This window comes from Zingiber officinale, chromosome 3A (assembly GCF_018446385.1).
Source record: "Zingiber officinale cultivar Zhangliang chromosome 3A, Zo_v1.1, whole genome shotgun sequence".
Classification (NCBI taxonomy): domain Eukaryota; kingdom Viridiplantae; phylum Streptophyta; class Magnoliopsida; order Zingiberales; family Zingiberaceae; genus Zingiber; species Zingiber officinale.
The window spans coordinates 22,897,669-22,923,523 of record NC_055990.1 but is presented as its reverse complement, the minus strand read 5'-3'; the positions used below and the strand labels follow the sequence as shown (position 1 = coordinate 22,923,523).

The following is a 25,855-nucleotide window of genomic DNA, read 5'->3' as shown; positions in this document are numbered from 1 at the left end:
GTCAAAGAGTCTAATAATTGGGATATTATTGGAGTTCTTTTTAATATATGGCAAAGGGGGAGAAGTTTAGGTTTAAGTGGGAAACCTACACACATTTTTAAGAAATCCTAGCTCAAGGGAGAGCTTAGGTGAAAGAGGAGCGATTGCTCATTTATTTGCAAAGGGGGAGAAGTTTACCTTTGCGAGGATTAGGATCCATGATTTATGCATGTGTAGATTGCATGTTTATTTGCATTATTATTGTTATATTGTTTCCCTAACTTAAACGGGTTGCCAAACATCAAAAAAGGGGAGATTATTAGAGCAATCTAGTGACCCTAGATTTTGATGTTTGAGCAAAGGTTTAAGTTAGGTTTATTGTTGTATTTGATATGCATTGTGAGTGTGCATGATACAAGTACAACAAGGAAAGTCCAAGTGCAATTTTGGCAAAGGAGGAAAGTCCAAAGATGAGTCTTGGCGGTGTAAGTCCAACCATGTAGACTTGGCAACGTAAGTCCAAGTGTGACTTGACAATGGATGAAGTCCCGGAGGCGCGACCTCTTGGTAAAGGAAGACGCGACAATAATGACAAGGCTAATGGAAGCTCCAGAAGGCAAGACGTGAAAGATAGGGAGACATCCGAGGGACGCAAGGTTGATGGAGGAGCCTAAAAGACTAGATCTAGGTTGGTCAGATGAGGATGAGTGTTGAGTGAATGTACTCGGGGTAAAATCACAGTGTGTACTGTAGCAGCACTGCAGCGTTACTGTAGCAGTCGACTGGTAGCCGACCGTTGGCTCGTAACGATCGAATTTCACTTAAGACCAGTCGATTGGTGGTTTTATTAGTCGACTGATAGCGGGAAAACAGCTTGGGGTGCTTATGTATGATTGACAAAATAGAGGTGGTTAACCCCTATTAGTAGTCTTCCAAAGCTCTAAGCTCTTCTTGTGATCTAAGAGTGTTTGAATCAAGGTTGTGGTGATGTTTCTCCACCGAGAATGAGGTTTGAACTAGCCGGAGGTTTCCGGGGAGTCATCCACAGACGGATCAAGATCGTCCAATTTACGGACAGCGGTGGAGTAGGAGCCCTAATCTCCGAACCATGTAAATGCCTTGTGTTACAGTTTGGTTTGATTTATTTCCGTTCCTTATTGTTTATAGGATTTAGCTTTCTTCTTGTTAGTTTGTATTTTGTTTTCCGCTGCGTATTAACAAGTGTAGGAATTGACGATTTGAGTGAGACGCTATTCACCCCCCTTCTAGTGACGTCAAGGTCCCAACAGAGACTTCATGTTTGTGACAAATGGACATTGTTATACTTCTAGAGTTTCTCTATTCATGCATATTGTTTCTATCTCAAAAGAAAATGTTTCTCTATTGGCCCAAGTGATCGGCAAGCTTTTAACAATATGTTTCTCTATTCATGCATATTGTTATTATTTGTTGACAAATATAATACTAAGGCTTTAAATTTCTACCAAATGAGCATCATTATAGCATGTGACAAAAGATGATTTACTCACCCTAGCATTTTTAGTCCGTAAAGTACAAATCAGAGGATCTTGTCTGTCTGCTAACCCATTTCTAGGCCAATATGGAAGTTAAGACATAGAGAGGATATGCCAAGACAGTCTGAATTTCGATCCCAATATCTCATATAATAACACTTTATATTTCAACTATCGCACCGCTTCGAACATATCTTCTAAACATAAAGCATCATTGTATTATGTCTAATGTTCATTTCACTCGAACATATCTTCTAAACATAAAACATCATTGTATTATGTCTAATGTTCATTTCACTCAATTTTCACATTATAGAGACCTAAATATTTTGTTTACTAAGGTGTTTGATGACTTTTAGTCTTATGATAAAAATAAAATAAAATAAAATAAAATTGTCATCTTAACAGTCCAACATATTCAGAAAAAAACTTATTTAATTTTAACTGCACGATCTTTCTAAATAAGGACACAAGAAAATATTAATCAACCACAGTAAGATTTGATTTAATGACTTCTAGTAGATTGCTCAATCAATGAAATGCGACCTATTATTATTGCAATGGATTAGTTATAATCCAATGACACTTTAATAAAAAAAAAACAAAATGTTTGACAAGCTCTCAACTTTTTAAGCCTTTTTAATAAAAAAAAATTTGTTTCTAAATTCAAATTAGATTGAGATGGTTGTATATTGTATTAAGTATGCCAATTTTTTATTTTTCTTGATTTGAGTTATTTATTTATTTATTTATTTTTGGTAATCTAAATATTTAGTTTTTTAAACCAATTAATTTGGGAGATGATTGGTTTAACCGTGAAAATTTTTCATCGACCATTAAAATAAATTGAAAAATACTAATAGAGGTCATCCAAATAGCTTAAATTCAAATTAAATTTAAATGATTGCCTTTTCTTTTATGGAACTGTCACATTAACGACCTCCCACGTAAAAATCCAACGTCGGTAGAAGGAGATTTATCAAGAGCACATGTGTTAAGTGCATGGTAGGACGAACACAAATGATGCATTTCCTAAGACTTGAACCCTGCCTACTACAGATACATTACCCTGAATTTAAGATGATTACATTTTCAAATGTAGATATGCTATATTAGCGATTCCTTTAGTGCCGACCCAACATATATGAAGGGAAGTAAATGTAAGTACATAAATGTTAGATGCATAGTGCGGTAAATCTTAGGTCGTCAGTTTTTGAAAATCAATCTTTGACTATTACGTTAAAGATGTCATGCGTCCATCATCTACGCTACGTCATGTGGGATGATTGTATTTTCAAGATTATATTAAGTATGATCATTTTTAATTTTTCTTTATTCCGAGTCCTTTATATATGGATGGTTAAAATTGTTTAATTATAATTATAGTAAAAAATTATTATACTCGTTCCATTTGTTTTTACGAGGTCAATTTATAATCAATATAGGAGGTGGAAAGATTTTTTTTTCTCAAAGATATATGCCAGCTGTAAATTATAAATATGTTATCCTCTAGGACATTTTATGAAACTATGTTTAACCACAATTGAAATTATATCTAGTTGACGAGAATTTATTTTTAATTGACTATTGAATTGAACAATTTGAGTTGATTATTCAATTCAATCGGTGACTTAGATAAGAATTGACCCGTTGAAATAAATTGAGTAGGTATTTTAGAAAATACATGCAACCTTTAATAATTCTAAAATGGGACTATGGTGGCTAATTATTTGCACGTCCGAAATTATGACAAGTGAAATTTTTTTATGGTATTAAATTGATCATTTTCAGAATTAGATAGCTCGTGGGTACGTTGTCCGCCGGACCCATCACGTTCATGACTTTACGCCCGAACCAAGACACACGTCACGATCCTAAAGGCTCCTTTCGTGGCAGTATCCTGACCCGGAAAACGTACAGAATCCTTCCACCCGCCCCGTCCGGTCCGTTGCTCTTCAGTCTTCACCCAATTCTTTCCATCCCTGGCGTTCGCCATCTTCCAATGAATCTTCCGCTGTCCTCGTTCCGTCTGCCTTCCTTTTTCATAAATATACATTAAACAAAATGCAAGTATAAATACCCAGGGCACCTCCTCCCATTCGATACCGAAAGTAGTTACGAGTTTGAATCTTCCTTTGTCTCTGCGCTCCGGCAAACCGAAAACCCTAGTGGACGGGCAGATCCATGGAGACGATCCCGAAGGAGAACGGATCGACGACGGCGGCGACGCCGATCCGCGCGGCGACGAACCCGATGGTCACGCCGCTGCTCACCGACCTGTACCAGTTTACCATGGCTTATGCCTACTGGAAGGCTGGGAAGCACCTCGAGCGCGCCGTGTGAGTTGCTCCAACTCCCTTGCCCTGTCATATCGGATTGTTATTGTAATCTCAACTTTCGGACGGGTAGTACCGCTCCGGCGTTAGTTTTTTTTTTCTTCGTCGGAAAGAATTCACACGAACTGGCGCTTTAGCTGAGTTGGTTGGTGATTACGGTCGTGGTTTTCGTTGCTGTGTCGTTTCTTTGAACATCTGGTCCCTCAGAGAGTTCGTCGATACTCAGTAGCTGGTTTTGATTGCCATGTTGGAAATCAGAGGGAGATTTAATTTCATGCTTTTGTTTAACATGATATATCTCGATGATTTAGTTGTTTGGGCGTTTGGATTGCTAAATCAGATCGTTTGAGATTGTTTTTCGATTCATTTCAAGACGCAAATTTGAATCTATCACTGAAATGTAGTTAAATAAACTCTATATGCGTTGTTTTTGTACCTCTCATCAATTCTGCTTTGAAATAGTCTCCCTTGTTATCTTGTTTATGTCAGTCTGCATTATTTTATATAAATTCAACTCCACGGCGACGAAGATAACTATTTAAATCAAAATATGTTAGCTCCTTGTAAGCGTTTCTATGTGATTGTCTTACTTGAAAGACATTAGTGACAGCATTTAATAGTACTTCTTGTATTGGTTTTCAATACACATTAAAAAGAAGAAGTCATTGTTAAATTGAGATAAAATATTGTCAGGTTCTGGTTATCTACTGCCTCTTAATCGATTTTAGCGTACATTTTGCCAAAGAAGCTGTAGTCCATAATACCACATAAAGGATGAAATTTTCTAGGTGGTTGCTCCCTATAATAGAATATGATTTGGAATATTCTCACTTTCATAGCAACATCATGCTATTTTCAACCATAGAGAATGCCTTCCTGATTAAAAAAAAGGTATAGAGAATGTCTTCCGATTATCTATGGGGAGCAAAATCAATCATTGCAACATGTTTGCCATCCATAATCTTTAGGGTATTATGATAAACAATATTCCTTTGTATGCCAAAAAATGTTTATTTGAAAGTATACAGTATGAGTCAGAAAGTAATTTTTGTGATGTTTTAATAATTCAACTAAGAACTTACTATTTTTTATTGGAAAAATGTGTTGATAAATGAGAACTTTCCCATGATAGGCCAGATATTGCAGCCTTTTGTTACTGCTAAACTTGAGCTGAAAGATTGTTTGCATATTTTAGATAATATAATCTCAATTACTAACTTGAAGTAACTCTTTTACTGAGTATAGCCTTGAGTGCAATTACTTTACCTTTTCTTCATCTTTATTGTTGGCCCTTTAGTTCATCATGTTATATTCATGAAGTATATAATGCATACTTGGAAATATTCTAATTTGTTATTCTTGTGCTCAAATATGGGAGTTTTACTGTTATTTTGGGTTATAAAACTTACTGGTTATTTTTAAACTGTTATATCTTTTTTCGTGAATTTAATTTGTTGCAGATTTGATCTATATTTTCGTAAAAATCCCTTTGGTGGCGAATACACAGTCTTTGCTGGTCTAGAAGAATGCATTCGTCTCATTGCTAACTTTCATTTTAAGAAGGATGATATCTCTTTCATGCGTTCAGTTATGCCCAATTGCGAGGTACAACATGCCATTAGTTGCTTGAAGAATACTTTCTTAAGTTTCAGTTTCTTTTGAATTGTTTTTGAGTAGTTACATAAAGGCAATGATTTGGTCATGCCTTAGAACAAGCAACTTCTCTGATCAGAATTATCAACAAAAATGACTAGGATATATGTTAAAGGTAGAGCTGGCATATTGACTCAGGCCTGTATGTCTACACTAGGTGATCTGCATGCCTCATGAATTTTCCTTTTTCTAATGAGAATATGTTGGTTTTTGAGGCTTAAAAGCAAATGTGACTATGTACCTTGTCATCCTAAGACTAATCCAGTCAACTGGAATATATATTGAATGTTCTTTATGGACTATTAAGTATTAAGGTGAGATGTGCTAATATTTGTAAGCTTTGGAGTATCCTTTTGCAAATGTTTATACAATATTATGGAACAATTCTAATGGTTGATTAAGAAATTTTGTACTTAAGATGTTAAGTTCTGATGTAGTAGAGACGAGTAAGATGGAACTAGCAATCACAGTGAATAACTAACAAAATTTAAGAGCATACTATGGAAATTTTTTGTTAAATAGTGGATGAACTTATCCAGGACAATAAATATCATCATGCCACTATATGCTTGAAAGTCCCATCAAAGTCTCAGTGTTGTCTAACATACTCTAGGAGTATTCTGTTTATTGGGAATCACTTTTTTATGCAATCACTTCTTTCACCAAATTATATATCTTTCCTCTCTTACAGGAACCTTTTTCCTTAAGAAAATTTTGGGGTAGTGCTATTGTTAAATAGGAATCATTATGGAAAAAACAAAAAAAAAAATCCTTCTTCATTAACATATAAATTGGATTTACTTGTCATTTTTCCTGTTCAATTGTTTTTTTAATAATATATTCTTACTTTACTAGTTATACATTATAGATCCTTCAGACTCCAATAACTTATTTCATAATTCACATTTGTATTTTTCCCTACTTTCAAGTAAGGCTTTACATCACAATCTTATGGTTCTACTTAATTTGGTAACTGAAATTGCATCACAACACGAGTAAGCCTTGATTCATAATTGTGATATACTGAACATATTCATGTATCACATAGAAGCAATAATTCTCAGATCCTTAACCAATCTAAGACCATCCAAAAAAGCTTGTGAAAGTTACAAAGGAGATAATACAAGCAACCAATAGTAAGTCAATATCCTAGAATAGCATTCCAAAGGGCTATCTTCATCAATTTGATTTTGTTATATGGCTAAACAAAATTTAACTCGAATTCTTTATTGTCAATGTCAGATGGTAATTTTTATGAAGACCTTAGTATAATATTCCTCGGTCACAAGTCTTAACTTATTATCTTCAGCAGTTCAGCGTTGCTAGAACTGAGTCATTTTAACATCAATAAGCATGAGAAAGATCCTTTATTGTTCTGTGCATAATCTCCTGCCATATTTGTAGTTGTCATTACCCAAAAGTTGCTAACTAACTCCATGGCAAGACATCTACCTTGAGGAATAACTTATTGACAAGGTCTTCTGAATGAATCCTTCTTTCTCGATGAAAGTTTTTTTTTTCCACTTCCAGATCATTCACGTACACAGAAAAATGAGTTTTTGATAAAAGTTTATTGTAACTCAAGTTTATTTAATTTACCAACTTCTAAATTTGTTGATCATTTTGTTGATAAAGCATAGTTCATTCTTGAGTTTTTGGTAAAAAAAAAAAAATCTCTTTTTACTAAAGTTTATATACTTCATCAGCTTTCAAAATTTGTGTATCTTATTGTTGTTCGGGCTATTATTATTTTGATAATTCAGTATTTTAATAGACAAGCCAATTAGTTAGAGAATGATAACAATGGGTTACTTTCCTCTTGTGTTGCTGTATTTTCTGTTAAATGTTCTATGCTGTTTAAGTTGAAAAGATATGGATGGAATAGGAATAAGAAACTAATGTTTGCTTATTATGATACGATTCCATATTTCATTCAAGCGAGGAAACTTTTGCACCCTGTTCTAGATGAAAGAAAGTAACCACACCAGACTTTAATTCATATTATGGATCACCAAAAAAAAATACTCCATGTATATTCTAAAATTGGAAAAGGTTATATCCATTTCACATGAGCTGAAACAATAGAATGAATCAAAAGAGTTTTGCACCATGAACTTTGTGTTGTCCACATAACTTACTTAGATGGACCCTGAAATGTCAAAGTATGCAAGCAAGAGCAGGAAATGGAATAAATGTAAAAAATATTAAGAATACATGTTATGATTAAATGTTGACTCGGCAATTAAAGTCAGCTAGCTAAATCATCAGTTACTTGTTCTCTTTAATTCTGATGTTCTTTCCCTTCTCTAGGATGAATTCTTTGAATATCTCACGAAAATTGACTGCTCTGATGTTGAAGTTTATGCAATTCCTGAGGGTTCTGTTGTTTTCCCAAAGGTTCCCTTGATCAGGATTGAAGGACCAGTAGCGGTGAGTAATTCAAATGTTGTCCTTGTACCAACTTTTCTAATTTTATTTTTATGGTTTCATTTTATATTTGTGTAATGTATATTCATAGTTATTTTGGCACTGGTTCTCTTTTATCTTTTGAGTTTATATATATATATATATATATATATATATTGCATGTATCTTGTTGATGTAGTCTTCAATATTTATGTGGTCCGTTTGCAGGTGGTCCAACTCCTTGAAACTCCATTTGTTAATCTTGTGAATTATGCATCATTGGTAGCTACAAATGCTGCACGGCACCGGTTTGTTGCTGGAAAGGATAAAATGTTAATGGAATTTGGACTTAGACGAGCACAAGTGAGCTCCCACACCTATTCCTCTTTTTCAATAGCCTCTAAGTTTGTAGTACATATCATTCGAAATTTCTTTTCCTTGATTCCTAGGGCCCCGATGGTGGAATAAGTGCGTCAAAATACTGCTACATTGGAGGATTTGATGCAACGAGGTGACTTATTTTGAAATATGGTAACACTTGTGCTGATGTTCCCATTTGTTTTGATGCTGATAATGTCATTCTTGGTACTAGTATCAATGTTGTGACATTTCTCATATTTGGACAAAGTGATATTGTTTGACCAAGTTATATTTTCCGTCACTAACTATTCAATTGATCAACAATCTAAAATTAACTCAACCATTGATTGAGCCTTTTTTTTTTTTCCTTATCTCGTTATTAAATTCATGATGGATATGCATTTTTACATGTTCATTTATTGATATAATTGCACCCCAACCTGTAACTCTGTTCTATGACTTAAACTTAGCTGAACATTTCATGATGCTCAAGGTTAGTCTGACATTTTTGTGACAATTTAAGATTGAGTTTTTTTTTTGCAGCGTATAGAGTAGAGTAAGAAATATATAATCTCTCTCTATTCCTTTTTAAGATTGATATTCATTGTTTTGTACATTAATAGTTGGTTTTCCTATGGGCAGCAATGTGGCTGCTGGAAACTTGTTTGGCATACCCCTTCGAGGAACTCATTCACATGCATTTGTTAGCTCATATATGGTGTGTATGTTCAGTCATAAATAACTAAACACATTCAGATGTGTTCTTTTGGAATCAATTTTGTTGTAAATTTAAAGACTTGTGAACTTCTACCACCTTCATAATTAAATCTATCCAATATTTCTTATATAACTTGAGACATTCTTATACCCAACTGACACTTTTGTAGAGCCCTGATGAGATTGTAGTCAAATCACTTCGCAGTCATGATGGTTCAAGTACTTGTATGGATTTCCTGACTCTAGTCAGGACATGGCTCAGTAAACTTCAGGTGAGTAATTCTTTAGCTTGGATGTTATATTTTGTTCAGTTCCCTTGCCCTTTCTTTAGTCTGAACTAGATATCCATTGCTCATAACTAATTTAATTTCAACTTTATTTGATTGTCATTTTGTATGTATGTATCTCAAACAATTTGTTCCTGAGTGTTATATTGTACGATTTTTAGAAGTTGGTAAACAGGTTTTTCTAGTGATATCCTCTCTGAAATTAGGTTACGCTTTGTCTTAATGAATGTGGAATTCGTGTGCTAATTTATTTTCATATTTACTATGTTTCCTTCATATTTTCTATGTTTCCATTTAGCAAAAAAATTGACTCTAAAAGTTGGTTCTATGGATATGATTGGGAGATTGCTTTTCTATATTTTGTGTGAAAGAGATGCTATTTTAGTACACAATAAGTATTTATAATGTTACTATTTCAATTTTTATTTCACAATGATTAATAAAAAAAATCACATTTATGGAATGCATACATGAAGCTAATATATGAGAGTCTTTGTTTGCTTTAATCAATTCTCCTGTGGCTGTTGATTATTAGCTTAAAACCAAAAAATCTAACTGAACCAAATGGACATATTTTGTTTTGTTTCATTTCTGCTAAATCAGTGTGTCTCAGTTTGTGTTGATTGATTCCAAACAAGCATTGCATTCAATTGCCATTTGTTTAATTGTGAATCAAATTGAGATTTTTTTTTGGTATTATGAAGTGCATTTTAAGAATTCACAATATCAAAATTAAATTATTTTTTCCCATTCTTAGTCCACATTGAGTTGTAATTTGATAATAAAAGTTCTTTATTTTAAAGATTAATCGAAGTGTTTTATAAAGAGAGGTGGTCTAAGTTCCTATCTTTTTATATTAATCATGGATGAACTTATCGTATGTTATTTGCAGATGATAATATTTTGGTAGATGAAATACATGAAAGAGTAAATGCTAAACTTGAATCTTGGCTGGAAACATTAAAATTGAAAAGTTTTAGGTTTAGTAGAGTAAAGATAAAATATATGAAATTTTAAGTTTAGCAATATTAGACGTAATGAGACAATTGTTAAGATAGGAGATACGAGTTAGGTAACTGAGAGTTTTAAGTATTTATGATTATTTTTGCAAAAGGATGGAGAGATTGAGAGAGATATCTTACATATAATATAAGTGGAATGGTTGAAATGGAGGAGAACGCCAGGTGTTCTTTGAGATTGTAAAATACCTCTTCTTTGTGATCATAAAATACCTTTAAGACTTAAAGGAAAATTTTATAAAACGGCGGTTAGATCCACTATGCTATATGGAGCTGAGTGTCGGTCCATGATTCGAGCACATGAACAAAAAATCAGAGTTGCAGAGATAGGATGTTAAGGTGGATGTGCGGATATACAAGGATGAATAGGATATGAAATGAAAGAGAATGTCGGGGTTGCACTTATTGAGGGAAAACTCCAGAGACACGTTAAGATGGTACGACCATATACTTAAATGACCAATAAATATGCTAGGCGATGTGAAACTATGACAAATGTGCATATCAAATGAGGAAGTGGACGATAAAAAAAGACTTGGTTAGCAACAATAAAATAAGATAAAATTTATTTAAATATAAATGACGATATAATAAGGGATAGAGTCCAATGATATAGAAGGATCCATATAGCCGACCTCATCCAATGAAATAAGGCTTGGTTGTTGTTGTACTTTTAATATGAAATTACAACTCAATATGGACTAAGAAATTATGATGCTTGAGTATTAATTTGATTTAATTGAATCAAACTTATATTTTGGTTTATTTTCAATTCTATTTATAGGGCTAAGGTCATTGCCTCATTTGAGTTTATTCAGCTTAAACAATTATTGACAGAGCTAGATACTAATCTTGCCGAATTAATGGATGAGTAATGAGGTAATCCAAACCACCATGCACATTGCCTTCAACCTACCTTGTCATGAGAGAATAAAACACAGAAATGCTATCATTTTATCAGAGAAAGGATACAATCTATGGAGATCATCCTTTTTTTGTTCCAATGATCTGTGGAGATATGTTGAATATATTTATATTTTGAGAATGTAGTTGTAATTATGTCAATGTACTAGGACCTACCATAAATCTTTTTCATCTAGCACATATGCACAGTGATGGAACTATGCACACACTCTTCAACTGTCACTTTAGACCTGTTTTTCAATCAGTCTACAAGCCATCTTTAAGCTTTTGTTAGAGCTGTCTTATAGCTGCTAAACTTGGTAGGGGAGGGGTTTTGAGAGAGGAAGCTTCTCCTAGATGAAGAAACAGTACTTCACTGAATCCTCGAAGGGAAGGAATTCTTTAAGAAATATTTTCAGATTATCTCAAAGAATTCTTGATCACTGAGTACATCTCTGAGTACAACCTCTACAGCCTTCTGGATGGATCATGGACTTTCTTCTATGCTTAAGTTACCACATTCATAATCCTTTTGATAGAGATGATAATGCAATACATGAAATTGGAAGAGATGCTTAACATTTCAACTTGTACGTTATTTTCATGGCCATAAAATCAAGTCTGTGAGACAAATTAATCTCTGAGAGTTAACAAATCTACCACTTTGTACAGACTAACTAAAGGAAGACCTTACTTGAGTCTGTCTCTCAGTTTCATCTTTGCATTTGGGAGATCTATAATCATACTGTTTTTTATTCCCTTGTCCCCATATGTCAGATCAATTTGAGATAGCAGATGTTATTGTAATGTCTTAATGATAGACTTCTTAAACCTACTTTACTAATGCACTCATTATTCCAAGTTAGGAACACAAGAAATATGACTTCTAAGATGCTAAGATATTTGTTTCTTGCTGATGCATAGATGCAATGAAAATTGTTCTTTTCTTTTAATAAATCTGAAAATTATTTCAGGGTGTTGTTTTCTTGGTTGCTGACAATTTTTGTTTGTTCTAAGGATTTTCTTCACTTGCCCAGGTGCAAAGAAGTGAGATCAATTTTCTAACCTAATTTTCTCATGTGTGTGCATGCTAGTCATCAGAATCTTTCCGTGGTGTTTTTGGTGAGACAAATCAAAGTGAACTAGCTGCATTCACCTCATATGCTTTGGCTTTTCCGAATAACTTCCTTGCCCTAGTAGATACATACGATGTAAGTGAAATGTTTTAAGTATCTCTCATTTGTTTCTTCACTTGTATGTGTTAGATTTAGTGCCCATAAATCTGACTGCAATCTTTGATTTTTCAGCTGTATGTTAATCTGTTTCATTGACATTCTATTATGAATGACTTCATTTTGTAAATTATTCTTGTTGGAGATATTATAACTTGGCTTGCAGGATATAGCTAACTGTGCACTAACTTCTGCACGTGAAGCTCAGATGGCTTTGCTTTCTATTAAAATAACTGGTAGATTCAACATGGGTTTTGTACAATTAAAATCAGGCAGCATTTAAGTTTAGCATCATAAGTTTAACTGTTGGCTTGTCAATATAAAAATTGACAAAAGGGAAACCTACGCTATGTCACTTAATTCTACTCAACTCCTAGACTGGCACAATTTGTCTGTTCAATTTTTAGTATATGATCAATTTGGCAATTTAGATTCCTTTTTCTTGGTAATGACATTGGCAAAATTCCCAAGTATTTTGATCTATTTATCCCCACACTACTTGATGGTAGATCTTGGCACTGATTTTTGCCTTTTTAATTTTTATTTCTATGTAAACGTAATCCTACACATAGAAACTTGGACTGTGTTCTTCTGAGCTTTAACAATTATTATGATGTAGTTCTCACATAGAATGTCTCAATGACTCTAATCAGGTTATGAGGAGTGGAATTCCCAACTTTTGTGCGGTAGCTTTAGCACTTAATGATTTGGGGTAAGTTGTCGATCTTGTTAAGTTGCATTTTGAGAATTCCCAGTTTCTTTTCCATGTTTAGCAGTCTGATTTATGGATCGAGATGACTTAAATTATTCTAGTGACTATTAACATGTTTCAAGAAATTTGGATCGAGATGACTTAAATTATTCTAGTGACTATTAACATGTTTCAAGAAATTTGGACAAATTAGAATATGCATTATCATTCTTAATGCTGTAAGTTCAAAAAACTGTAAAATTAATCAACTAGCTAAGGCTAGTTGAAGGTGCAAGATAGAACAATTGTAAAGTCTGGAGGATGTGGTTGCTATATATATATATATATTTCTAAAAAAAACTAACTAAGACGAGTCAAATAGTCATGCAGTTGATTCTTTCCTTCGTTTAGCAGATTTACTATGGATGGGTTGCAGTTTTTGTGTGTTTAGTAAGCTGTAATTGTACATTTGTGAAAAGACAATTCAACTAATATTTGATTAAATATCAGAAGTTCGGAACCATTATACATGTGAATTTTTGGAAGCCTCTTCTAAAAAGTATTACTTTGTAATGCCCTTCTTAGAGCAGCTAAGCCTGTAAAACCATGAGCTAAATGCAGATATCTCAACCTTAAATAATGCTGATTAACCTCGACGTGAAGAACACTATCCTAGTTTACTATCTAACTTGAAGTATGCTATTACCTATATTGTAATGCAGGTATACAGCATCTGGGATTAGGTTGGATTCTGGTGATTTAGCTTATTTATCTTCTGAAGCTCGAAATTTTTTTCTCTCAGTAGAGAAGGAATTTAACAAATCTGGCTTTGGGAAAATGGCTGTTACAGCTAGCAATGATCTGAATGAGGAAACTCTCGATGCTTTAAACAAGCAGGTAACTTTCTTTTTCTTGTTTAACAATGGTATGACAAATATCTGATGGGCCATTAGTAATTTTTTCAGTAGTTTGATCAGCTAAATTCGAGTATGTGATTTGGATAACCAATTTCTTAAGCTTTTCGCGTGAGAATTTTCTATTTCTATTGAAACTGTATCTTTCTACCTATGCAATTAGAAAATGGATTTTGTGATCCTTGGATCCTGCATTATAGAATCAAAGTGGTGTAACGTAGGATGATTGAAACTGCTGCATCTGGGAAATAGTTATTCCAATTGCTCATGTTCAGTTAAAATTATAACTAGTTGAAATCAAACAAAGCATAATCCTGAACGGCTTGAAAGTTGAACACTCACTTTTTCATGACTCGTGAACTTGAAGTTCTAGCACCAATATTTACTTTTGTTAAGGTTGGTAGTAAAAAATTCTCAAGATATGCTTTTTTATCAGTTATGTTCCTTTCATTGAAATGAAGAGATAAGGTCCTTTCATTGCAATTTTTTTTCCAGATGTTACCTAATTTCCATCATCTAGGACAACAGTGAAGTTTTTTTTATTAAAATAGTAGTTCAGGGCAAGAAAGTGTATACAAAGAACGGAGATCATGAAATCTTTTTCATGTAAAATTCCTAAGATGTTAGATATGTTGAAATCATCAACCAAACTTAGTTTTGATAATTATAGCAAAGGTAATTACACTCACCGCAGGTGTCCCTCACAATCCATCCCCAGATTATGTGAAGGGAGTTAAATCATGGGTCAGCTTATAGCTGACCGCCAAATGGCTAGGGGGTGGGAGGAGTTTTTCCCTTAGGGCATGTGCTTGTCGGGAATTGATCCCTGACCCATTGTAACAAATCTGCCACCCTCTAGCCAACTGCCACCAACTTAGTTCTGATAATGAATCATACAATGTAGGTGTAGGATTAATCATTCACTTCAAATGAACTATGGTTGGTTATCCAGCAACCTAATCATTTGACAGTTAATAATTCTTGTTATGTTTAAGATGAGGAAGGTCACAAGTATCTTCAAACTTATAAAAATGGGAAGGGTAGGTGAGGATCTTAAACAAGATGTAGACAGCCATTCAAAATGTTTAATTGTTTCAGAAGGGGAAAAAACATGCAATAACCATCATTAGGAGGAAAACATAAGGTTTGAACATGATATTCCCTCAATACACCATCCAAACCACATGGCAACTGGAGGCAGCAATCTATGCAGGAGAGCTTAAACAAATCTTTGAATATCTCAGTTGTTGTCCTAAAAGGGTAGATAAGCATAGGAACCGGTAGAAACAAGGAACCCTAGGCCAACGTCTTGGCTGTGTGCTAGTTTCAACAAAACTTCAACTAGTTTTTAGTATGTCAGATTTAGTTTAATTCTTTAAGAGTTTCTTATTTGATTGATATCTTTTCTCAGGGACATGAAATTGATGCTTTTGGGATTGGCACATATCTTGTTACATGCTATACCCAAGCAGCTCTTGGTTGTGTATTTAAACTTGTTGAAATTAAAGATCAACCTCGCATTAAGCTCTCTGAAGATGTCACAAAGGTCTGGTAGCATTACAGACCTTGACTTAATTAACATGCCTTTTCTCTTTCCTCAAATTTTATTGGTCATCTCCTCTAGGTTTCAATACCTTGTAAAAAGCGATGTTTCAGATTGTATGGAAAAGAAGGTTATGCCTTGGTTGATATCATGACTGGGGAGGATGAAACTCCTCCAAAAGTAAGTAATCAACTTTCCTTCTTTTTCTTCCCAAATGTTATCGTTAATGTGATCATATAACACAAAGTTCTATTGTCAATTATCATTTTATGCTATTATGTGGGTTATATGTTAAGGAGAGTAGTTAGATTTTTCTAAATTTACTTCATAAGCATGAACATACGTGGAACAGAGTTCTGTCTAGTAAATAGAAGACTTGCATTCTCCAGGTAGGACAACGCCTTCTTTGCCGCCATCCATTTAATGAATCAAAGAGAGCATATGTTGTGCCACAATGCGTGGAGGAGCTTTTGAAATGCTACTGGCCTGGGAGTTCAAGTATGATCCTTTGTTTACTTGTTGCTGTTAAGTAAGCTTATTATCAGTTGACTTGTTATGATAATTTCATTCTTTTTTTTTTCACTTAAATTTTGTATTACAGATAATAGAACATTAAGAATAATGGACTGGAAAGTAAATCATTAAGTGATTGAATAGAACTTTGTGTTCCTTTTTGTACAAATAAGGTTATAAGAGATTTTCTTTTGTCCTTTATCAAACAAAAAAGTGCATCTCACGAGAGCTTCTGAGAAGTTGGTTCATAGGGAAATCAGTGTCTATACTTCGGCTTTATACATTGATTTTATATGATGGTATTTACATCTAATAAATTTACCTTCTGTTACCATATTATTTAACTGAAAGGCCATCTGATGTTTTCCTGAATCCTGAGTGATCGATCATTGCACCTTCCTAAGTCACTACTAATTTGTTGGGATACTTCCTACCTCGAGCCCAGGACTCTACTGAAATTTGTTTGTTGAGCTTCAAGGTTCAGATAGTTTTTAGCAATATCAGCTTGTTTTTGTAATTTCCGCTGATGCATACGATACCATCGTGGTTTTTATTTTGTGAGCTTTTAAAGTTATGCTCTAAATTTGAATGCCTGGATCGTATGCAGATAAACCCAGAGAAGAACTACCATCGCTAAAGAAGGTCAGAGAACGCTGCATGCAACAGCTTGAACAAATGAGATCTGATCATATGCGGAGGTTGAATCCTACACCATACAAGGTTAGTGTTGTGATCGTTCTCTATGAATATTAATTAAGTTTATGACTATTAACCATCGGATGACTGAGCAGGTCAGTGTCAGCGCGAAGCTGTACGACTTCATTCATTTCCTGTGGCTCAGTGAAGCACCAGTCGGTGAACTACAGTAACGAGGATGGCATCTGACACACAAGAGTATAATAGGTTCTAGTGATTTTTCACTGATATGGTATAGGAATAATTATTTCCTGCGAGTTTACTGTCTCTATTCATTGGTCACATTGCTGCGTAGAAGATGCTAATGAAGCATAATGCATGACATGCTGCAGATTTAACTTTATTTATATCATTCAAGAATTTCATTTTGAAAGAACATGAATTCTTAGTTTGGTCTATACATCCTTATATGCAAGTTGTTCATAAATTTCTCAGATATCCAACTTTATACCTTTTTAACTATGTGTAAGTGTCTTTCACTTTATTACTTTTCTACTGAAGAGTTGACTCCATCATCAGCACCCCGAGAACTTTTCTGCCAGTTACTTCAAACAGATTGCTACAGCTTGTTTTGCCAACCAGAATTAAAAGTAACAAGCCTGAAAGGAATTCAATGCTGAGATATATTGGTTTGGTGAAATATTTTAGAAAAGCAACAAAATTAATCGATCCCCGCTGCCTCACCAACTTCCACATAATTATGGAATGCATCCACGCACAAAAAACTGGTAAGTTCGATGCTACTCAGTCATGTGGGTAGGGATGACTAACATATATGCTTTTCCATTTATTTTTTATTTTTATATGACAATTCGATTTACTAGCTTTAGATTTATATAATAGCATTATCGAAAAAGAGTTTGTCAGCAATAACATCATTGCTCATCATCACCAGATGCCACTGTGCCTCAGACTTTACAACCTTGATTGTATGCTTAAATATGCTTTCTTTCCTTTCCCGTAGCTTTGTTTAAGGCATAACATCTGGAGTCATGATTTATGTCTTTGCTTTGCCTGGCCGTCACAAGTTTTTCAAAGGCAAATTCACACATGAATTTATCGGACCAACTTGCAGCCTCACAAGTATTCACTTCCTCATCTACTATTCCGAGACAATTACTTTACTTTTCCTTGTGCTTTCTTCCTCTTGCCTGGATGAAGTTTAAAAGGGCATCTCTTACCTTCCGTTAAAATATTACCTCAGTATATTTTTCATCCTAAAGTATTTTTATTATAGCTCTAGCTCTGTCATTAAAATAATTTGATTTAACTTATTAAAAATATGTTATTTTTTTATGAACTTGATTAAAATGTATATAATATAATCTGTACCTTTTGTTCTTATTTCTAAGAAAAGAATGGGATATTAATGAGTGGAGTGGAGTGGAGTGGATTGTAGTGGGGAAGGGACATGTTGGGGAAGAAGACACTAGCTGGGGAGGAAATAGAGCAAGATGGAAAAGTAAAAGAAAAAGAGAGATATAATTTCTTCCTCAAAAGAAGTATAAACTTGTTTTTTTTAGTTCATTGGATTCTCTTCGGATCAAAATTTATTTGTCACCATCCCTGCCTCCGAGATTCTCACCCCATTTTTTAGTCTACTGAATGCCTTCTAAACTCTCATTTTGTTCTTGTGCATATAAATAACTCAAAAACAAAATCGTATTGATGAATTGAGGTCCAGATGAGCACCGTGGAATGTCAGTTTCTTTGAAAATTTACTTCTCTTTTTATTTATTTTTTTTTAAAAATGATCATTTAAGATAAAAAAACAGTGAAGTTAAATCCCTCCAATGTTCTTATACAATGCCTACTTTTACTTAAAAAAGGGAATAATTATAATTTTATTAAATTGAAAGGTTCTTTTTGCAATCGTGCATCCGATTGTTTTGTCGGATGGGCCTTTGATACACTGACTTAAAATTTAAGGTGCAATACGAAAATTTACATTGGACGCATAAGATTCCCTCGAAGTCGTCGTAACCGTTACGATTTTTTTTTTCTTCCTATTTATTTTTTTTCTTCCAAAAATAGCCACCACGGAACCGCTCGTCAAAGCTGCCCAACGGACACCTTACAGTCTGGTTCGCTGCTTTACGCGTGTATATAACAGTCTCTCCCTCTCCGCCATCTTCCCCACTCTTCCCACTCCCTCCACGCCTTCTGTCCATCTCTCCACTGTCCGCTTCCGAGTTCGGAGCGCCGATCCATGGCCGAGGAGACCAAATCCGACTCGACGGAGGCCCCCGCCGCCTCCGCCGAGGTCGTCGTCCCGGAGGTTGCGGCTCTGGAGAAGGAGGTGGTTGGTGAAGAACCGCCGCCGGTCGCTGAGCCCGTCGATGAGGGGATGAAACCGGTGAAGAACTCAGCTTTGGAGGTCGCGCTCGCCGCTGAGGCCGCGGCCGAGGCGGAGGAGAAGAAGGCGGCCGCCGGCGACCCCCAAGATGCCTCCTTTAAGGAGGAGGGTAACGTTGTTTCGGAGATTGAAGATCCTGAGAAGAAGGCGCTGGAGGAGCTCAAGCTGCTCGTCCAAGCGGCGCTAGATAATAACGAGTTTAGTCCTCCGCCTCCTGTCGTCTCTGTTCCTCCGACTGGTAAGGCGGAAGGTGAAGCTGCTCCTGTACCAGAGGAGGATCCGCCGAATACTGTGGCGTCGAAGGAGGGCAAAGTTGAAGGAGATACTGAGGAGGAGGCCCTGAAGGTCGTGGAGGCGGAGGAGACCAAAGATGGAGGCGAATCTGCAAACGTGCCAGCAGAAGAGGCTGTGGTAACAGAGGAGGCTAAGGCGGAAGAGCCCCTGAATGCCGTGGTGGTAGAGGACCCGACCGCACCGTCCGAGGAAGAAGAGGCCGAGAAGCTGACGCCTCCTGCTGCGGAAGAGAAGGCGGTTCTGACGGATGAGGATGGTGCCAAAACCCTGGAAGCCATAGAGGAAACCGTCGTGCCCGTTGCTGCTCCACCTCTCGCGGAAACCGAGACGCCGGCGGCGGAAGCGCCGAAGGCGGAGAAGGAAGAGGAAAAAGCTGCAACTCCTCCCACCGCATCGACTGCGCCAGCGCCGGAGAAAGTCGCCATTTGGGGCGTGCCGCTCCTAGGCGACGAGAGGAGCGACACCGTCCTCCTCAAGTTCCTTCGCGCCCGCGACTTCAAGGTGAAGGAAGCCATGGCCATGCTTAAGAACGCCGTGCTCTGGCGCAAGGAGTTCGACATCGAGGCACTCCTCGAAGAGGACCTCGGCGTCCCCGAGTTGGAGAAGGTCGTGTTTATGCACGGCGTCGACAAAGAGGGCCATCCCGTCTGCTACAACGTCTACGGCGAGTTCCAAAACAAGGATCTTTACGCCGCCGCCTTCGCCGACGAGAAGAAGAGGAAGAGGTTCTTGAGGTGGCGAATCCAGTACCTGGAGAAGGGTATAAGAAACTCACTCGACTTCAATCCGGAAGGGGTTTCCACCATGGTGCAGGTCACTGATCTCAAGAACTCGATCGGCCTCGCGAAGAAGGAGCTCCGCCAAGCTCTCGACTTGCTCCAAGACAACTATCCCGAGTTCGCAGCTAAACAGGTAACTCCAATTCCTGCCATTTTCCCCCCTCAAAATTTCATTTTGATCGCAACATCAATCTTTAAAACAAACATCTGTGGCTTGATGAGTTGCTTCCGTAGGTGTTCATCAATGTGCCATGGTGGTATCTGGCGTTCAACAGGATGATTAGCCCATTCTTTACACAAAGAACAAAGAGCAAGTTTGTTTTTGCAGGGCCATCTAAATCAGCTAAGACTCTCATCAAGTTAGTAGTCATTCATCTACATTTCTTCAGCTTATTATTAACCAACCAAAATTCGAAGTTCAATTCGATAATTTCCCTTGGACATACAATTGGATCATACAGATACATTGCTCCTGAGCAAATTCCTGTTCAATTTGGAGGCCTGAGCAAGGAGAACGACCCAGATTTCAGTATTGCTGATGCTGTTACAGAGGTCACCATTAAGCCATCAACCAAACATGTCATTGAAATTCCAGTAATTGAGGCAAGTGGATTTTACCAATTTGGCTTCATCTCAGTGAAAAGATAGACCAATGTGATACTAACTGGTACTTCTTTGCAGCCTCACTTCCTTGTTTGGGAGCTTCGAGTTCTCGGTTCGGACGTCACTTACGGAGCTGAATTCGTGCCAAATGCAGACGACGGATACACCGTGATAGTTCACAAGTCATGGAAGTTGATCTCCACTGATGAGCCAGTGGTGAAGGATAGTTTCAAGATTGGAGAAGCTGGCAAAGTGGTTCTCACACTGGACAACTCCACCTCCAGAAAGAAAAAACTCCTCTACAGGTACAAGATCAAGAGCCTCTACTGATTCCAATTCAAGGACCACCCTAAAATGAATGCTTTGAAATCACACATCTAATGCTGATCACATGTTTGAGTCTACCTGTTTACCCTATTTTTAGTTCATCTTCTGAGTAGTTTGTCTGGTGCCAGTGGATTCATGTTATTCATTTTTGTGAAGATAGGTACTACTACTTTTGATATCATGTAAATTTAAATTAAATTGTGTACATTTTGTCTGTCATATGATTGTTTACAATTGGACTTATGCTCTCTGTCTACATGGAAGAGGTTTTGTGTTTGGCAACTGTAATGCATAAGGGCCCTTCTGTGGCAGTTACCTATTTCTTTGGCATCTTATTCACTCTTGCTATAACCACCCTACACAGTTTCTTAAGCTTGAATCTAGTTGTTCCAAGCATTTTCATGCAATCTTTAGCGGCAGCTGTAAAGTTGTTTAGGGCATGATGACAGACCAGTGTAGTATATATGGTGTATGCCTACTTTAGTTTAGGGCATCTTCTTTCTGTACCAAAGGCTGTCTTTAGCTTTAGTTGATTAGCTCAAGAACAGAGAGAAGCCACTTTCTTTCTTCAAACACCTTCAAAAGAGGCATATCATTCTAGTAGGGTAGTATTCTTACAGTTTTGGGGTCCTAAAGAAGACCTGCAATGGAAAGAAAGAGCAAGGGCTTGGAAATTTGATGTCTCCAGGACAACTACTGTGCATGTGGGCTCTTGTCCCCACAAGGGCCTCAGGGCTTGACTGAGTTGGTTGGTAACCATATGATAGAATTATCAAATTAAATAGGAGTCGATTCTCGATGAAGCTTAAAAAAATATCCTTTCATGTGGCGTTTTGTTCAATTTTATAATTTACCTCTCTCTAAATAATTATGGGATGTATAACCTTTGGCCAAATCTTGTCCCTACAAGGACATGAGGTTGGGTGATGAAATCGTTGAACAAAGTATGCAAGCAATGGTTTGGCGTTGAGCTTTCTTGTGCATATCAATTAGATTAGTGTGTTTGTCATTGTCATGTAATTGCATTAAGATGGGAAAAAGTTCCTCCCATATGAGAGCCGTTTAGTATCATGATTTATCCTCCTTTCACATACCCATGGAGAGGCCATGAAGGGACGCCTAGATGAGCCGTTATCATTTTTGCATCACATTAAGATAAACAGGAAAGCAAAACTCAAAAGACCTATTTTATTAAAATAGTCAAAAAATAATTTTATTTTTATTTATCAACAAAAATAATATTTCATTCGGTTTTATTTTTTTTTAAAATATATTTTTTGATGTTGTTATAGTAGTTACAATTTGTAATTGTTATAATATAACAAATATTTAAATATAAATATCATATTGACTATTAATAAAGTGTCCATATTATATAGATTATAATTTATAACTACTATAATATAAAATTATATTATATGGATCAGAAGTGTTTTTATAATAATGTTGATTAGAGTTGAAGTACTTTTATAATATTTTAAAAAATAAAGATATCCGAATGAAACGGATTGGGATGGAATAGAATATTATTTTAATGATAAATAAAAAATAAATATCATATTATTTTTACTAAAAATAAATAAATCTTAAATTCGAATAGGTTTTACCATAACAATTGTCTTTGTTGTCACGTCGCTTTCCTTTCATATAATCGCATTGTATTTCACGGCCATGTTATAATATTATACAATAACCTAGCTTTCATATAATCGCATTGTATTTCACGGCCACGTTATAATACTATACAATAACCTAGTATGTGGTATATCGATTTTTTTTTAAAAAAATTCTATATTATATACCATATGAAAATATTTGGTATACATAAAAATCTTATTGATATTATACTGAATCAAAACTTGAATATATCAAATTTTCGATATAGTTAAATTCTATATCATTTAATCTAAAATTTTAATATGGATATATTAAAAATTTTGATATAAATATTATACCAATAGTGATATCAAAAATTTTAGTAAGATATTATATACTATACTAAAATTTTTGATATATTAGAGACTTTTTTTATATTTTGAGGATTAAACAAAAGGATTCGCAAATAAAAGTGCTAATGCCACAACCAGTCCGTAAATTGTTAAAGCTTCCATAAAAGCTAGACTAAGCAATAAAGTACCTCGTATTTTACCCTCTGCTTCCGGTTGTCTCGCAATACCTTCTACAGCTTGGCCTGCAGCAGTACCTTGACCAACTCCAGGTCCAATAGAAGCAAGCCCCACGGCCAATCCAGCAGCAATAACGGAAGCGGCAGAAATCAGTGGATTCATGGTAAGTTCCTCACACAAATTTTGATATATTTTTGAATGATATATGCGGTATATCAAAATTTTAATATTTTTTCCCATATCTAGATTTTACCTTGTAGCTCATGCACTCTTTGTTGGGGTTGCAAGGTTGCAAACATAGTCCCATATTGAAAACACATGGAAAAGATCATGGGTTTATAAGAGAAAGATATCTCCATTGGTATGAGGCCTTTTGGGTAGAGCCCAAGAGCAAAACCATGAGGGCTTAGGCCCAAAGTGGACAATATCATGCAATTGTGGAGATATCTAAATTCTTTTCGATCCTACAATTGGTATCAGAGCCCGGACTGCCAGAAGGTTTAACCGCCGACTGTGCACAAGAGCTATGGTCTGATTGAACTATGTGAGTACAATATTGACCTTGAACAAAGAAAGTGGGGGCTCCTATGTTCGGATCAAGAGGATCAGACACCAGGCAGGAAGTCCTAGTAGGTCGGGTGGACCGAGGGGCAGGAAGTCCTAGTAGGTCGGGTAGACCGAGGGGCAGGAAGACCTGGTGGGTCAAGGATCGGACGTGGGAAGCCCATGGTCCTTTGTTTGAGGGGGGGATTGTTGGGGTTGCAAGGTTGCAAACATAGTCCCATATTGAAAACACATGGAAAAGATCATGGGTTTATAAGAGAAAGATATCTCCATTGGTATGAGGCCTTTTGGGTAGAGCCCAAGAGCAAAACCATGAGGGCTTAGGCCCAAAGTGGACAATATCATGCAATTGTGGAGATATCTAAATTCTTTTCGATCCTACACTCTTGACTAGAGTTGCCCCTTCCCACTATTTGATCATCTATTTTTAATTTTTTAGGGTCTAGGATAGAGTTTAGGATTTAGAATTTTGGGTTTAGGATTTTAGGGTTAGGGTTTATGTTTTTTTAATACCAATTATTATTTTTTTTAAAAAAAAAAAATATAAACCCTAAACACTCAACTCTAATATGTTTTTTTTAAAGTTGGTAATTGGTAATTAAAAAAAACATAAACTACCTAAAACATTAAATCCTAGATCCTAAAAAGTTGATAATCGATGATCAAAAAGTAAAAGAGGATAGTGCCCATATAGACAGGATCGAACGAACCCTTGACTAGGGAAGACTTCAACATTATTTTAAAGTAATCCAATTAAAAATTAAAAGGAAGCTCTAAATTTTATAAATCATCAAAAACAAATCTCTAATTTTTTTAAAAAATAAATGGATATTTTCCTTATAATTTTATTTCAAAAATATCTCTTGACTCAGCACTATTGTAAAAATTATTGGGTAATTTCTACAATGTATAGAAGCTACGAGTTTCAATAGTCGAATGACTCTTAGAAGCCATTAATAGGGTTTTTAAGGTTTACCTTTTGACCCAACTTCATCACTTCCACATTCATCTTCTTCTTCGCCTTCTCCATTCTCTCTTCTCGCTATTATCGATGATTGTTTCAATCTTCTGTTTTCCATTATAAGTTCATTTTCTTCCCTTTCTTCATTCAACTTCCTTCTTTTTGTTGGGGTTGCAAGGTTGCAAACATAGTCCCATATTGGAAACACATGGGAAAGATCATGGGTTTATAAGAGAAAAGATATCTCCATTGGCTTGAGGCCTTTTGGGGAGAGCCCAAGAGCAAAACCATGAGGGCTTAGGCCCAAAGTGGACAATATCATGTCATCGTGGAGATATCTAAATTCTTTTCGATCCTACAATTGGTATCAGAGCCCGGACTGCTAGAAGGTTTAACCACCGACTATGCAAAAGAGCTATGGTCTGATTTAACCATGTAAGTACAATATTGACCTCGAATAAAGAAAGTGGGGGCTCCTATGTTCGGATCAAGAGGACCAGACACCAGGCAGGAAGTCCTAGTTGCGGCTAGGCAAGGAAGTCCTAGTAGGTCGGGTGGACCGAGGGGCAGGAAGTCCTAGTAGGTCGGGTTGACCGAGGGGCAGGAAGTCCTAGTAGGTCGGGTAGACCGAGGGGCAGGAAGACCTGGTGGGTCGAGGATCGGACGTGGGAAGCCTATGGTCCTTTGTTTGAGGGGGGGATTGTTGGGGTTGCAAGGTTGCAAACATAGTCCCATATTGGAAACACATGGGAAAGATCATGGGTTTATAAGAGAAAAGATATCTCCATTGGCTTGAGGCCTTTTGGGGAGAGCCCAAGAGCAAAACCATGAGGGCTTAGGCCCAAAGTGGACAATATCATGTCATCGTGGAGATATCTAAATTCTTTTCGATCCTACACTTTTTTCATAGCCTCCGCTCCTCCTGTTGCTATCCACGAGTTCTAGTACACATCCCTTGCCTCTGACTTTAATAGCGGTGAAGTGGACCAAATGCATCTCACTTACCATATTCCATGTGATCATCACATCGTTATTCTGACTGGCCATAATCGTTCAAACCTCCCCTCGATTGGCTAACTAAC

General features: G+C 36.1%; 2 protein-coding genes across 2 annotated transcripts; both read left to right on the top strand.

Annotated features, from left to right (window-relative positions):
- The first annotated feature begins 3,455 nt into the window (after positions 1 to 3,455).
- On the top strand, positions 3,456 to 17,201 carry LOC122051439 (nicotinate phosphoribosyltransferase 2-like). The gene is made up of 15 exons (XM_042612583.1): positions 3,456 to 3,832; positions 5,290 to 5,434; positions 7,793 to 7,912; positions 8,117 to 8,251; positions 8,338 to 8,399; positions 8,891 to 8,966; positions 9,136 to 9,237; positions 12,269 to 12,385; positions 13,060 to 13,118; positions 13,820 to 13,994; positions 15,423 to 15,557; positions 15,636 to 15,734; positions 15,944 to 16,052; positions 16,675 to 16,787; positions 16,859 to 17,201. The coding sequence occupies exons 1-15, from the start codon at positions 3,678 to 3,680 to the stop codon at positions 16,934 to 16,936; spliced, it is 1,680 nt and encodes a 559-aa protein (XP_042468517.1). The 5' UTR covers positions 3,456 to 3,677; the 3' UTR covers positions 16,937 to 17,201.
- A 980-nt stretch (positions 17,202 to 18,181) lies between these two features.
- LOC122051438 (patellin-3-like) lies at positions 18,182 to 21,378 on the top strand. The gene is made up of 4 exons (XM_042612582.1): positions 18,182 to 20,325; positions 20,427 to 20,551; positions 20,654 to 20,795; positions 20,874 to 21,378. Exons 1-4 carry the CDS (start codon positions 18,973 to 18,975, stop codon positions 21,123 to 21,125), a joined length of 1,872 nt encoding a protein of 623 aa, XP_042468516.1. The 5' UTR covers positions 18,182 to 18,972; the 3' UTR covers positions 21,126 to 21,378.
- The last annotated feature ends 4,477 nt before the right edge of the window (positions 21,379 to 25,855 follow it).

Coding starts and splice junctions, on each gene's coding strand:
- LOC122051439 (XM_042612583.1), top strand. CDS start 3,678: ATGGAGACGATCCCGAAGGAGAACGGATCGACGACGGCGGCGACGCCG. Junction 8,967..9,135: donor CATTTGTTAGCTCATATATG/GTGTGTATGTTC, acceptor ACACTTTTGTAG/AGCCCTGATGAGATTGTAGT. Junction 13,119..13,819: donor TTAGCACTTAATGATTTGGG/GTAAGTTGTCGA, acceptor ATTGTAATGCAG/GTATACAGCATCTGGGATTA.
- LOC122051438 (XM_042612582.1), top strand. CDS start 18,973: ATGGCCGAGGAGACCAAATCCGACTCGACGGAGGCCCCCGCCGCCTCC. Junction 20,326..20,426: donor CCGAGTTCGCAGCTAAACAG/GTAACTCCAATT, acceptor TTGCTTCCGTAG/GTGTTCATCAATGTGCCATG. Junction 20,552..20,653: donor TCAGCTAAGACTCTCATCAA/GTTAGTAGTCAT, acceptor TGGATCATACAG/ATACATTGCTCCTGAGCAAA.